This window comes from Eublepharis macularius, chromosome 12 (assembly GCF_028583425.1).
Source record: "Eublepharis macularius isolate TG4126 chromosome 12, MPM_Emac_v1.0, whole genome shotgun sequence".
Taxonomy (NCBI): Eukaryota; Metazoa; Chordata; class Lepidosauria; order Squamata; family Eublepharidae; genus Eublepharis; species Eublepharis macularius.
The window spans coordinates 37010035-37024323 of NC_072801.1; the positions used below are offsets into that span (position 1 = coordinate 37010035).

At 45.9% G+C, this 14289-nt stretch overlaps 1 protein-coding gene across 1 annotated transcript in view; it reads left to right on the top strand.

Moving 5' to 3' along the window:
* Positions 1–14289, top strand: part of ERBB2 (erb-b2 receptor tyrosine kinase 2) — a 58028-nt gene that overhangs the window by 35627 nt on the left and 8112 nt on the right. Inside the window, exons 5-20 of the mRNA XM_054995245.1 lie at positions 918–986; positions 1364–1479; positions 2165–2306; positions 4046–4162; positions 6215–6341; positions 6560–6633; positions 6737–6827; positions 7748–7947; positions 8218–8350; positions 8756–8846; positions 9147–9307; positions 10335–10382; positions 11265–11403; positions 12378–12500; positions 13601–13699; positions 13878–14063. Coding sequence (XP_054851220.1) covers positions 918–986; positions 1364–1479; positions 2165–2306; positions 4046–4162; positions 6215–6341; positions 6560–6633; positions 6737–6827; positions 7748–7947; positions 8218–8350; positions 8756–8846; positions 9147–9307; positions 10335–10382; positions 11265–11403; positions 12378–12500; positions 13601–13699; positions 13878–14063 — 1916 coding nt within the window. The remainder of the gene's footprint in view (positions 1–917; positions 987–1363; positions 1480–2164; positions 2307–4045; positions 4163–6214; positions 6342–6559; positions 6634–6736; positions 6828–7747; positions 7948–8217; positions 8351–8755; positions 8847–9146; positions 9308–10334; positions 10383–11264; positions 11404–12377; positions 12501–13600; positions 13700–13877; positions 14064–14289) is intronic.

Genomic DNA, 14289 nt, shown 5'->3' on the forward strand with positions numbered 1-14289 from the left:
TCTGGCACAACTTTTTTGCTCTTGCTTGTCCTGGAGAGCAGGACAATGCCTAGGCAGGGCATGGCCTATAGCAGGGGCAGGCAGCCCTCAAGATATGAGCATGCAGGGCTAGATCTCCATTCAAAGAACGAAGGCACTGGTGGCACTTTGGGTGCCAGTGATGTAGAAATGCCAGTGATGTAGGCATGTTTTGTGCCGGATAACTTCTGGAAGTCAGAGGGCTTAACTGTATGTTATGCTTCCTCCAGGGACATTCTGAGTGGAGTGGAGAGGCATGTTCCGAAGTTCCACACTTTACAGGCACATGTGGGATGAATTCAGATTGAGACTGTGGTGCACAGGGAGAAGGGGCTTAGACTTTTTGTCCAAGCGCCATTTTCGTGACCTGAAATGGCTCTGCAGGGTCCTATTTGCTCTGCTGGAAAAATATACTACGTAGCCCGTTAGTACATGTACAGGCTCCAGTGGTGCAAATTTCAGGTCACGAAAACAATATTTGGGCGGGGGGGGGAGGTCTAAATCCCCTCTGTGCGCCACAGTCCCAGTGGGTCTGTACATGCCTGGGAAGCACAGGACTTCAGAATGTAACCTTCAGCCTGACTGGGGATATCTGCAAGAAATAACATAATGTGCGGTTAGGCCCTTGTTCGGTCGCCCCTGTGGCTTCTGCACCCCTACAAGCGTGGCTTCACAGCCCTTTGGACTAGAAGCAGAATTTAGCACTCACTGCCACCTCCTGCCCTTTTCCTGTGCTCTGATTGAATAGTGGCATACATGCAGCCATGCTGCCCACTCTTTAGAGCATCCTTGGCCACGGTTATCTCCACGTCTGTTCTCGTTCCTCTGTTTTTTGCAAAGAGCCGCCTCTCAGTGGTGAATACCGGCTGTAAGGGAATCTCTGTTTTCTCTCCCTCCAGGCCCTGACTGCAGAAGCATCTGCCTCAATGGCCACTGCTGGGGTGAATCAAAACAAAGCTGCCAAACAAGTGAGTCCCAGCTGTAGAGATCTGGTGCCTGCAGGGAGCAGAGCACAACCCTGCTTCTTTTCACCTTCACAGTGCTGAGGAAGCTTAGAGGAGTACAGAAGGCTCACACTCCACACCTTCTGCCAGGAGGGTGTGCTCAAATATAGAGGGGATATTGCGCTTTTTTTGAGAGAGAACTGGAGCATCTTTCCTTAAGGGCTTGATGTGATTTCCTCATCTTTGTAGCAGCTGCTGCTCCTGGATCCCAATGTGGGGCTGTTTGGCACTTAGGAGGCAGCTCCTCTCTTCTTGCAGGAGTTCAGGGAAAGGAAACCCTTCTGTGTGTACCAAGTCGGAACCTAGGCTTATGTCTCCATTTTCTGTTTTGCAATTGCCAGTGACCAGCAAAATCTGCGCCAGCAGCTGTCCAAGGTGCAAGGGGCATCTCCCCACAGACTGTTGCCATGAGCAATGTGCGGCAGGCTGCACAGGACCCAAGCACTCCGATTGCTTGGTGAGTGTGTGCCCTCCACGGCCCTCTAATTGCTACACTGTCTGTTTCTCATTTATCAAAAGTGTTGCCAAGTTTTGATTGCAAAAATACTAACTCTGCACCCCCTCTTGATGAGTGCCAGAAAGCACAGCCAAGAAATGCCCCACCACGTCTGAGGCAGATCTAGGGTGAAACCTAGCAGCTGACCAGTGGATCCTGGCAGAATAAAAATAATATCTAATATTTGTATAGCGCTTTAGAGTGTTGTCATTGCTGTATAACACTTTGGATCTTTTGTAGGGTGATTTCCCCTCTCCGGCTTCTTCTTTTTAACTAACTCTGATGCATTTGACATTTCTTCACTTCTGGAGCATTTTCTGACCTCATCAGGGCATTTTTGAGTTTCTCTTTTAGTTAATTTATGATATTTCTGGAAGACTCCCTTCCCCCAAAAGTTCTCATCTGTGTCTGTTCTGCTGCTTTCATCATCCACACAGGGTCTGCCACTTTACTACTAGATCTTGCCCACAGCTCATTACCCCAAGGAACATGTTAACTTTTGAGGGGGTCCCAAGGTTAAATCTAATCAGGCTGCTTTTCCAGAATGTTACCTTATTTGCACACACTGCTTCTAGTATTGAAGCACCCAAAGTGAGTTTTTCCTTTTTGTTTTTCAAAACTGCCACTTCACTTTCTGTGCCTGCAGGCCTGCCTACACTTCAACCATAGTGGGATCTGTGAACTGCACTGCCCTCTCTTCTTCCACTACATTCAGGACAACTATGAGTCCGTACCCAATCCGAATGGGCGCTATACCTTTGGAGCCACGTGTGTCACCGAATGTCCTTGTAAGTCTCTGCGATTGTGTATGTATACGATGGGGATAGGGAAGTGGATTTGAGGGCTGAAAAATCCCCAGGATGTTGACTGCCTTTGACTTAATTCCTATGGCAGTAAACCTGTGCCTGAGTTGGACCCCCACAGTCTGCATTAGGAATTGGATGGTAAGGGTTGTCCTGACATGCCCGGTTTCTGCCTGCAGGTTATTGTTTCTGATTTTGAGGAGCATTCAGTTATGTGACCCGGCATCAGCATTGCAAAAGCCCATAGTCCTTCATGAGCCCATAGACCCATAGACATTCACGAGTTGACTGCCATTGCTACTAGACCTGTTCTTCATGAATGTATTCAATCCCCAGCTTTTGGCTGAGTCCTTTTGCTGAAAAGTAAGCTATGATTTACTTTCGGTCTAAAGCAGCCTTCAGCGTTTCAGACTCGGCTGCAGTGATATTTTTGTGAACGGATGTAACTTGTTGGGGGTTTGTCTGTTGGTTGGCCTCTATCCAGCCACCCATCTCAAAAATTTAAGGCCGTAAAGGTTTTGCAAGAGCAAGGTGATTTTCCCCTCCCACAGGCTAACCCCAAGTCTTAGTATTATGACACTGGGAATTTTTCTCCTAACCACTCTCTGCACCGCTTGTCTTTTTGTGAACTTAAGAGACTGAGCTACAAATTTAACTGTTTTGGGTTCAAATTTTACCATTGCCTCAAACATAGGAAAGCTACTTTCTATCTTTTATCTTCTATCATAGGAAGATGAGAGGGAACATCACCAGTTTGAATGCTTCCCAGTGTCAAATCCTTCTTGCATATAGGAAGCTAGCTGGCCAAGGAGAAGGAATTTGGCTTATTATTCATCTTGACCAGGTAGATTTTCATGTGCAGGGACAATTGTTCAGACATGCAGCTAAACTTTTTCTAAACAGTTGATTGAGCTCTGAGGTACAGACTTAGTAAAGGCCACTTGGAACCACTGGAGATAGGGACAATTTTTACATCAAAAATGCTTCAGTGCAGAAAAATCGTTTAAGCCCCCACATTGAGCCCTGCATATGATGACAGCACACGTGTGCATGTGGCACAGGCATAGGAGGGGATGTCAGTCTCTCATATTGCTGATGGTTGGCAGGTAGCAGAGCCCCTGTGGTACATTGACACCCTTTTCATTGTGCCATGCCCCGCAAGCTGCGACCAATTGTAGTTCCCAGCATGTCATAGGATTTCTTTTATGTCTTGGAAGGCCTTTGGTGAACCTGAGTCTTGTCCCAAAGTCTATAAAGCTAGCTGTGCTATCCTAAGCAGGATTACTTGCTTCTGAACTCTTTGATGTCTATGGACTTGGAAGGCTGAAACTCTGTTTAGGTTTTCACTGTCGTGCTTTTTGGAAAGCCAGTGGTGTGTAGTGGTTAGAGTGCTGGACTAGGATCTGGGAGACCCAAGTTTGAATCCCCGCTCTGCCACAGAAGCTTGCTGGGTGACCTTGGGCCAGTCATATTCCCTCAGCCTAGCTTACCTCACAGGGTGATGAGGTCCTTGAAGGATCAGTGGAATAAAAATGCAATAGATGAAAAACTCGAGAGCAGTGGAAGAGCTGTGGCAGATTCTCTTGAACTGACTCTTTCTTCTCTAATGTCATACGCTAAGTGTTCGTATGCATCTTGGTTTCTGGCTCTGTGCATCTCCCGTATGCGATGTTCAGAATATCCTGAGTCGGATCCCCTCACTTGCTTCCCACTCCTTACTACAGATAACTACTTGACCGCAGAGGTTGGCTCCTGCACTTTGGTGTGTCCGAAGAACAGCCAGGAAGTAACCGTGGGCACCGTTCAGAAGTGTGAGAAATGCAGCAAACCCTGCTCAGAAGGTAACAAGCTAGGTCTGGCTGGCCAGAGGCAGAGAGGGAGCTGGTTTCAGGAGGACTCTTTAGTTCCTGGCATACACCAAGCTTGGTAGCTTACATTGTATATATACTATGCATCTGTTCCCGTGAGCTTACTGTGATGCATTATGAGTGGGGCTGTCCTCTTAATTTGGCTGGGAACTTCAGAAGGTGGCAGATAGTTTACTAAGTAGGGTGCACTGATTTGAACATATTTCACTCTTAACCAAAAGATGGTTACTGGCTCAGTTCAAGGTGCTGTTTTGCAGAGCCTAAACAAGCTGGGACTGGGGTTATGCTGCATGAACCTACAAGGCTGGTTCATGGTGTTCTGTTGCTCTGAGCAAGGTATACCCACCCCCTCCTGATCTGGTATCTCTGCTGGCCACAGCAGGTTGCCTTGCAGCCATTGTTGGCACAGTCTCTCATATTGCTGATGGTTGGCAGGTTTGATAAGAACACAAAACTCCTGTGATAAGAATTAAGGTATTTAAAGTGCACCGTGCAAATAAGCAATTTCAATGTATGATGTAATCACTACTTCCAACTCAATCCAGTACAAAATAAACAATGCAATAAATCTTACATAAAGTGCAAATGCAAGATGCATATACAGTTCTTACAAAGTGCTACCTGGCTGGCAGGTAGCAGAGCCCCTGTGGTACATTGACACCCTTTTCATTGCGCCGTGCCCCACAAGCAGTCACTTGGGTGGCTTGGACAGAAAGCTGGCCCTGTGAACCTGCCTGCTGCTTAAGATCTGCATCAGAGGCCTTTGATAAGACAGGTGGGTTATGACCAGAGAGAACCTTTCTGGCGACAGTGCCCTGTTTATGGAATATCTTCCCCGGATAGCTTTGTAAGGTGCCCCACCTGATATTCATGATTGGCACCAGGAGAAGACCTTTTTCTCTGCCAAGGCTTCCGGGAAAGAAGAGTGGTTCTGCAGTAGTATTATCAAAATGTGTTGCAGTTCTGCTGGGTTTACGTTTCTTCATTTTTAAGTCATTCTTACATCAGTTTTACTTTGATTTGAAGGCCTTTTGAAATGAAGTGGTTTGTAAGATCTTTAATAAAACAAAATAACACTAGGTTCTAGGGCTTCATCAGTACTCAAGAAGGTGACCAAAGCAGAGATGTAGGGAAAAGTAATGAGTAGCTCGAACAAGCTTGAACCTGATCTGCATTTCCTTTGGTTTTCTTCTTTTGTCTCCTGGGGCAGTCCCGCCCCACCCTGACGTAAATGGTTTAGCCTACTCACTTCCAGCAATTTCGGAACTCTTCCTGTAGTGTACAGCAGTCCAGTCATTCCATCACTGGACTCTCAGCTCTTCCTTGACTGCTTTATGTTCTAACTGGTACATCTCCATGCCACTCTCCACCCACCAATGACTGAGTTGGTTTTCCCACAGTCCATCAGTCTCCTGGATCCCTTCAGCCATAAAATTCAGGGCATGTGATATTCCCATTGTGTTTGGGGCAGGTGAGGGAAGGAAGTCCTGAACTTCCCTGAGAGAGCCGGGAAGATTTTTGCCCATTCAGGAAGCCGTGTGGAGCCACTTCCCTTTTACGGGGATGCCACTGCCTGGTCAGCTGACTGGCATTGTCCCAGGAGGGCCCAAAGGGGCAGAGCTGGGAGGGGGAACTGTTCCGGACCTTTCTCCATAGGAGACGCCCTTGTGAGCAGTCAGAGGTGTGCACAGGTTGGAAGGCTTTTAAAGGGGAGGCAGAGGAGGCTGCTGATGGCTTCTCTCTACAGGCTGCAGGGGAGAGAAGGAAGAGGAGGAGGAAGAATAAGGCGTACTGTCCTCTTTGTACTGAAGTCTTGAGGTCCTCTGAAGTGTCCATCCCCTACCCTTCCGTTGACTCAACTCATGTTGCTGGGTCCATGAAGAGACAGGGGATAGACACTCCACAGTCCCGTGCATTGTCTGGGCTACATGGATGGCTCAATGACAAATTCTCAGGCTGCCAGATTCATATGCTCATTTTCTCACTTCTCTGTTGTTCACACCTTTCTATCTCTGTCTCTCACAGTCTGCTATGGCTTGGGGATGGATTTCCTGAAAGGAGTCCGGGCTGTCAATGCCTCTAACATCAAGCATTTTGTCGGTTGCACCAAGATCTTTGGCAGCTTAGCTTTTCTTAAAGAGACCTTTCTAGGGTGAGTAACGGGGGGGGGGGGGGGGGGTTGGTGAAATATTTTGGCAGCACTTGCAGCAGTTGCAGAGAACCGAAGGAATTATTTATTACTTAAGGTGCCAACAGTGCAGAATTTTATGTTATAATGTAAAGGTAAGTTGCTGCACAGCCATAGAGGGCAAGTTAGTGTATGTGTCCTTCATTTTTCACCAGTACTCCCCCCCCCTTCTTTCCATCCAGGGATCCTGCCACTAATACCCCACCTCTGGCTCCCGAACAGCTTCAAGCCTTTGAGAAACTGAAGGATCTAACTGGTACATAAGAAGAACCCCCCTCCCAGGTTGAAGGGATTGCTGTATCCTTATGAGGGATATCCTTTTTAAATTAGGGATCCTAACTTCATGTTTCTGTTCACAGGCTTCTTGTACATTGAATCCTGGCCAGAAACTCTCCCAGACTTGAGCCCCTTCCAGAACCTCCAGGTGATTCGGGGAAGAGCGCTCTACAAGTAAGGTTCCTCTTCCAGGAATTTGGCAGTAGCAAAATCCCTGTTGTAATATGGGTCAGTTCCAGTGGGATTTGCTGAAACCAGTGGGCTTAGTCTGGAGTAAGTTTGTATGGGATTACACTGTATGGGACTAACTCTCTGATGTTCTGGCTTTTAGGAACTGGGTTGAGAAATGGGTTTTTGTTATATGGGAACAAGCAGCGATAGTTGTATGATTGTTTTTCATCTCTGTTTTATCCTGATTTTAAATAATGTTGTAACCCATCTGGAGTCTAGGATGGCATAAAAACATTCATAAATAAACGGAGGAGTCCGCATTTGAATCTTGATTTATCCAAGCCATTATCTGTCTTAAGTCTTATCCCTCCATTTGCAATACAGTGATAGTAATACCTACCTTATAGCCTGGTTGTAACAGTTACCTCACAATAATGGATGTGAATAGTATTCATTCTAATAAGACGTAACTACATAAATGCCTAATATGATGGTGCTCCCCTTCCTGGAGAGAAGTGTCCTGTATACTGCTGAAGGCCGATGTTGTGGGTTTTCTGGAAAAAATTGGGTTGTAACATTTCCTGATTTAAATTTCAATAAATAATTTAAATATTGTTAGCAAAAGAAGGCAAATACACCATATACAAGCCTGCCTCATATCTCACATTTAGCCCATCTAACATGATTGATTTGCAGCACAACACTCCTAATAACTACAGTAAAACAGAGATTCTATTTCTGTGTGTGCGTGTGCGCGCTGGGGTGGTGTTAAGGTTAGCGGACGTCTCCATTTGGGATCATACAGAAGCCTCAATATTTAGCTCATAGGCCTGGAGAGAAGGAGATGATGTGTGTGTTTTAGCACTGTATCCATATCCTTCCCAAGTGAGGAGTCCTCTTTTCTTTTGTTTTCCTTTTGCCAGTGGGGCGTACTCTCTGACTTTGCAAAACCTCTCCATCTCATCGTTGGGCCTGCGTTCTTTGCATGAGATCAGCAGCGGAATGGTCCTTATCCATCACAACCCCCATCTCTGCTTCATCCAGAATGTGCCTTGGGAAGTCATTTTCAGAAACCCTCGACAGATGCTCTTCCATAATGACAACAAGCCCGCGGAACAGTGTGGTAAGAGCTGGGTTGGTTGTGGAAGCCTGCTGCCGTTTTCTCAAACATGGGAAACCATTCTGACCTTGGCATTTCAAGTAGGGCAGCAGCAAAATGGTCAGTGTGAAAGAAGAATTCTTGTATGTATACAAGAGTGAGAGGTCTGTGTATGAGACATTGAGGCCTGTTGCCCCTCTCCCCTCTGCCTCTTTCAAGGGAAGACCCATGGCAGACCTGTTGCTGCTGTTGCTGCCTGGGTAACAGGTTCTGTCCTGTATCTCCTCTCTGCAGAGCTCCATGGTCAGGTGTGCTTCTCCCTCTGCTCCCAAGGGCACTGCTGGGGACCTGCGGCAACTCAGTGTGTGTCCTGCAGTGGGTTTCTGCGCGGAGAAGAATGTGTTGAGAGTTGCAGAGTTCTGGATGGGTATGTGAGAAGGGTGCTGGTGAAATAAAGGTCCTATCTGGCCAGAATACTGGTTAGACAAAACTTGAGGATGCTGTGTAAAAAATAGATTTTTCACCTTTATTAAGGTCTAGAAACATGCTAGGTTTTAAAAAAATAAAAATAATATTCCTGGGGTGTTGGTTTTGGTGCTTCTTACTGAATTCTGTGTTTTTATTGGGCTGTTTAAGATGCATGGAAACATCACCTTGTCTTTATTACCATTGCCACCAAATTTTAATAAAACAAAATAAAAATCTAATAAAATGCACAGTCCAGCTGCTACAGCTGTTCCACAGACAGCCTATTGCACCAATCCTTTGGGAAGACAAGAGAAGTGGAGTGACTTCCTCAACTTTGGACTGATTGCAATGCCTTTCCTTGCAGAGATGTACGAGAACATGTCAATGGAACTCAGTGCCTTCCATGCCATCCGGAATGCTTGCCCCAAAATGGGACGGAGACCTGCTATGGATTGGTAAATGCAGGGAGTTTGGGCAAGCCGGGGAGGAGTATTATGGAGCCCTAATTGTATTGTGAAGCTGCCTTCCTCAGATCCATCAACCTAATCAGTTTCTGTGGTGCATGTTCAAAGAGATAAACGCACACACACACCATGCTTATTCTCTGTGCAGCGTCCACCTCTAGAAGGAACTTTTTACTCTTCAAGCCATCCACGCCAACACTATTGGCTGTTGTGACAGCTGAACATTTTTTTCTTATTGCACAGTTTGTGTTTTCACTTCCTTCCTTCCTTCCTTCTTTCCTTCCTTCCTAGGAGGCACAGCAATGTGTGGCTTGTGCCCATTATAAAGATGGCCTCTCCTGTGTGGAGCGATGCCCCAGCGGCGTGAAGGTCGATGCCTCTTTTGTGCCCATATGGAAGTATCCGGATGAGGAAGGCATCTGTCAGTTCTGCCCAATCAATTGCACCCACTCGTGAGTTAACAAGGGAGACAAGACAGCGGGAGGAAAGCAGCTGTAGGTCTTGGAAGTGTGGACTAGTGGGAAGTGGGGTGGATAATTATGAATAGGCACTTTCTGAAGGAGCACTGGCTGCATAAAGCAACTGGAGGCAATTGTAGGATGAAGTTCTTGAATGGTCTCCCAAAGAATTCCATGGACATTCAAAGTGCTTTGCTTTAGCCGTGCCTGTATAATCCCACAATACTGTAAATTCACACAAGGCGGTTTTCCAAGTTATACAGTCTCAGAACTCTTTAACAAACTCGATTCTACCTTGGGGGCTGTGGCTCAGTGGTTAGAGCATCCACTTTCCATGCAGAAAGTCCAGGTTAAGTCCCTGGCACCTCCAGTTTAAGAAAGGGATCCAGTAGTAGTTGATACCTGAGAGCTCTCCTCCTCCTTTATAGGTTTGATGGACCTTATCAGACTGCATGGGGGGTGGTATTTTATTTATTTGTTTAGCTATTAATACACTGTCTTTCTCCCCCTGGAAAAATCTCCTGACAAACTGAAATGGCAAAACTTAACCAAATATGAACGTCTAAGGGATGGTTAAAAAAAAGGGATAGTGACCTTTTCCAGCTCACTCACTGTGAGACTGTTAAGAAAATGAGTCCGAACATTAGTGGTACTTTATTAGAATATAAACTTGGAAAGGAAAACTGCATTTTAATAGTAAATAAAGTATAGATCCTTGAAATCAGAAATGGTAACAAAAGCCTACATTTAGTTAATGTTGTTATGTAGTTATAAGTAGTATGTTTTCCATGCTTATAATAAATAAAACTATAAAAACTACCAGAACAACAAACAAAGGAATATGTGCAGTTCTGTGCAGTTAAATAAAGGATACTCGGGAGTCATCCAAGGAGTTTTCTTCTCTAAAAATTGGCCCACCGATACACCGTATAACTGTGGATTGTATGCGAAGTTTAACAGGATGTTTGGACAGGCTGTGTATTAAATGATTGTATGGCACACCAGATGTGTTTCTTTCCAGGTGCACGTTACGGGATGAACTTGGCTGCCCACTGGATCAGAAGCCAAGGTACTGAGCTGCATTATAGAGCAACAAAGTAAAACATGGGCCTAGTGGCACCTAACAAAATGTATTCTGTTATAGGCTTTTGTGAGTCAGAGCTCACTTCATCAGATGCATGGAAGTGTAAATCCAGAGAAAGTATATTTATACTTGAATTATAGAACAAGTTGAGAAGATAAAATTTGGAAGCTTTGGGATTTTGGAAAGTACAGGTTATGAACAAAAGCTATGCTGATATCCAGGAATGTATTGTTTATCAGGGAAGGCAATGTAAAAAATGTGCAAATCTCAATTTTTAAAAATGCGTAAGTTTCTAGTTCATAAAGCTGCAGAGCCTTCAGAACTGTTGTTAAGGGCTGGAAATCACTTTGTGTGCGTTAAAAGCTATAGAAACAATCATTAGTCTCAAACTGAGAAAGATTTAGCGTGGGGTTACAGATAAGTCAATGAAAATCAGCGTTAAAGAACTACCTGCCCCAAATATGATTTTGCTCCTTTTTCCTCTTCCACCTGCCCCTTGCTGCAGTGAGAGAGTGCGCACATGCACACTGAAGCAGAAGAGGAGCTAGGTTGTTGGAAGAAGAATGTTGAGTGATTCTTGAAAGGCAGCTTTTTACTTTCTGAGCATTGTGTAGAAACTATGCAGGGTATCAGTTGGTATATTTTTCCCCATATGTGGGCAATGATGTCATGCTCAGGGAAGGGCTAAAGATGTGTTGGGATTCCCCAGATCTCAGAGATGACCAACACCTGATGGGCCTTCTCTGCCTGCTGATTTTGGTCCCTGTTCCTGCAGGAGGTAACCCTTGCCCTTACCCAAGCAGAAGAGGTTGTCCTGGACTAAATCTTTCTCCGTCTCTCTCTTTCTCCCCTTCCCTTCCTTCTCAGCCAAGCAACATCCATCATTGCTGGTGTGGTGGGTGCTGCACTTGCCCTGGTCCTCTTCTTTCTTATCATTATCTGTATCAATCGGCGGAAACAGAAGGAGAGGAAACATACAATGCGGCGTCTCCTGCAGGAGACAGAGGTATGAGCAGCAAGTGTGACCCCGCTTCCTGTTGCAAGCTTGAAACAAGGTTGGATCCAACCAGCTTTTTCACTGATGAAGAAGGAAGGAGAGGTTCCCTTTGACCACCCAAAAAGGCTATGCCTAAGGAATCATGAGACCCATATGGAAAAATGCCCATGTGGGACAGAGGGCTGTAGTAAGGAGAGGAACTGGGTGAGATTGAGTGAAAAAGCTGGTTGGATCCACCTCTTAGATCTTAAGGTTTTAAATTTTAGTAATGCTGAGAAATATATGCCTGTATGGTCCACTTAATTATGGAGCCTCCATGTTCAGAGGCAATATACCTTGGGATATCAGCTACTGGGCAGGGGAGAAGCAACTGGAGAAGGCCGTTACCTTCACGTTGTGCTTGTGGGCCTCCTAAGAGCATCTTATTGGCACCTGTTTGGAAACATGATACTGGAATAGAAGGACCTGGGTCTGATTCTGCAAAGCAAGCCTTATGTATATAAGGCATATTTTAATATTCCTGAAGAAGTCCCCTCTTGAATAACCCTTGCCAGGGATACTGAACAGCTCGTGTGAATGAATGCTACCTTGAAAGCTCTGGTGCGGAAGTCTCTGGAGAAGGTCCTCCTTCTCATCTCCAGCCCTGCACTCTCTGCCCAGTCCTGCTTAGGTGAAGTGGATGACAACTAGAGAGAAGGTTTTCTTGGTAACGACAGCCTGTTTTTGAAATGCCCTCCCCATTGAGGGCTACCCGATGCCTACCCTGTTGGCTTTGAGACACCAGGCTAACAGCTTTCTGTTTGCCTGGGCTTTTAACTGATATTTCCTCCTGCCTTAGTTGTTGCTGTATTTTTGTTGAATGATCTCATGTCTTGTATCCCATTGGTTTGATATTTTGGTGGCTCACTCTTGTGTTGGATGCTGATGGGGAAAGCATATATCTGTCTCTCTTTTCATATCTTCTCTCTGTCCATGACTGGTAGCTGGTGGAGCCCTTGACCCCCAGTGGTGCCCTTCCTAACCAGGCTCAGATGCGCATTCTCAAGGAGACGGAGTTGAAAAAAGTCAAGGTTTTGGGATCTGGCGCTTTTGGGACTGTCTACAAGGTGAGCAGAGTGGAAGAGGCTCAGCTACAAGGGTTAAAGTGACCATTGACTGATGGAGATCTAGAAACCTTTCCCAGATAGATGTGGCTTGATCATTACTTGGGATCTAGTTTGCTTTCCTCAAAGGAACATTTTGATCCAGGGCTGATTCTGTTTTCCCAGAACCCAAGAGAGTGTCGATGTGATCCTTTTGCCAGCTAGCGGGGCTCCAGTTTGGAGCGCAGTTGCGTGAATGTCTCTGCCAACAGAGCACACAAATCCCATGGTGCCTACAGCTTTGTGGCTGAAGGCAGCCACTTGGCCTGCAAAGAGATGACCTGAATGGGACCCCAAATCAAGTAGCCAGTGTGGTGTACTACTTAAAAGGGTTGGAGTAGGAGCTGGGTGAACCAGGTTCAAATTCCCACTCTCCATGGAATCTTGCTGGGTGACCTTGGGCCAGTTGCACACTTAGTCTAACCTACATCACAGGGCTGTTGTGGGGATAAAATGGAGGAGAGAAGAATGATGTCAGCAGCTTTGGGTCCTCATAGGAGAGAAAGGTGGATTATAAAGGAAATAAATAAATACTACTGGAGAGACCCAATGTAATGCAAGGATCAGACTGTCCTTGGAGGTTGGACTTCAGATTCTGACTCTGCCCGGGAAGCTTGCTGCATGCCCTTGGGCCACTCACACTCTCTCAGCTCATTCCCCTCACAGGGTTTGTGTTGGAAGGGTAAAATGGAGGAGGGGAGAACCAAGTACACTGTCCTGAGCTCCTTGGAGGAAAGGAGAGAAAAAATGGAGTCTTGGGACAAAACGTAGGAAAGCCTCTCCCCACCCCCTCCCTCCATTGCCACTGAATCTTCAGCCTTTGGAGCAATGTAGATGTTATACTCACTGTGGGAACCAGTATACCATTGGTGTGTGCCTCCCCTGGCTGATAGTTTAGTTCTGTTTGATCCTACATATCATATTGTGATTCCCCACTCCACCCTTCTAATTAGCTCTGTTAAGAAACTAACTCAATAGGAAAGATTCTTGTGGTGCCTCCCCCCTGAAACTCCAAGGAGTTTCTGCTGGATTTCTTCATCCTTACTTCATTGTCCTCTCTGCAGGGTGTTTGGATTCCAGATGGTGAAAGCGTGAAGATCCCAGTAGCTATTAAAGTTTTGCGGGAAAATACTTCACCCAAAGCCAACAAGGAGATTTTGGACGTGAGTGAAAGTCTTGACAACTTGTCTGGGGGACTCTTTCTTCCAGCAGGGGGCAGCAGATCCACACAGCTGCACTCTCCTCCTCCTGGGCCAAACTCCCTTGCAAGTTGAGTAGTCTCTGTGAGTTTTGTTCCCCCCAAAAGACCAATTAACACCTTCCCTATTTCCCCTCCTCCAGGAAGCTTATGTTATGGCTGGCGTGGGCAGCCCGTATGTCTCACGGCTGCTGGGAATCTGCCTGACGTCCACTGTGCAGCTGGTCACACAGCTGATGCCATATGGCTGCCTGCTGGACTATGTACGGGAAAACAAAGACCGCATTGGGTCCCAGGACCTCCTGAACTGGTGTGTGCAGATAGCAAAGGTAGGTGGAGTTACAAGGCAGGGGCAGGGCTTTGTAGCAATGGCCCACCTGGTGTGCATGTTGTATGGCAATAGTGATCAACTTTTCTCAGACTTCTTTTTACCATTAATTCGACACATGAGATTTAGTTTTGTTTTACTGTCTGCAGTTGTTTCTCTCCTCTTACTTCCTCCTCCTCTCGATTCCATCCTCTCTCCCAACATTCTTCTTTAAAAAAAAAAAAAAT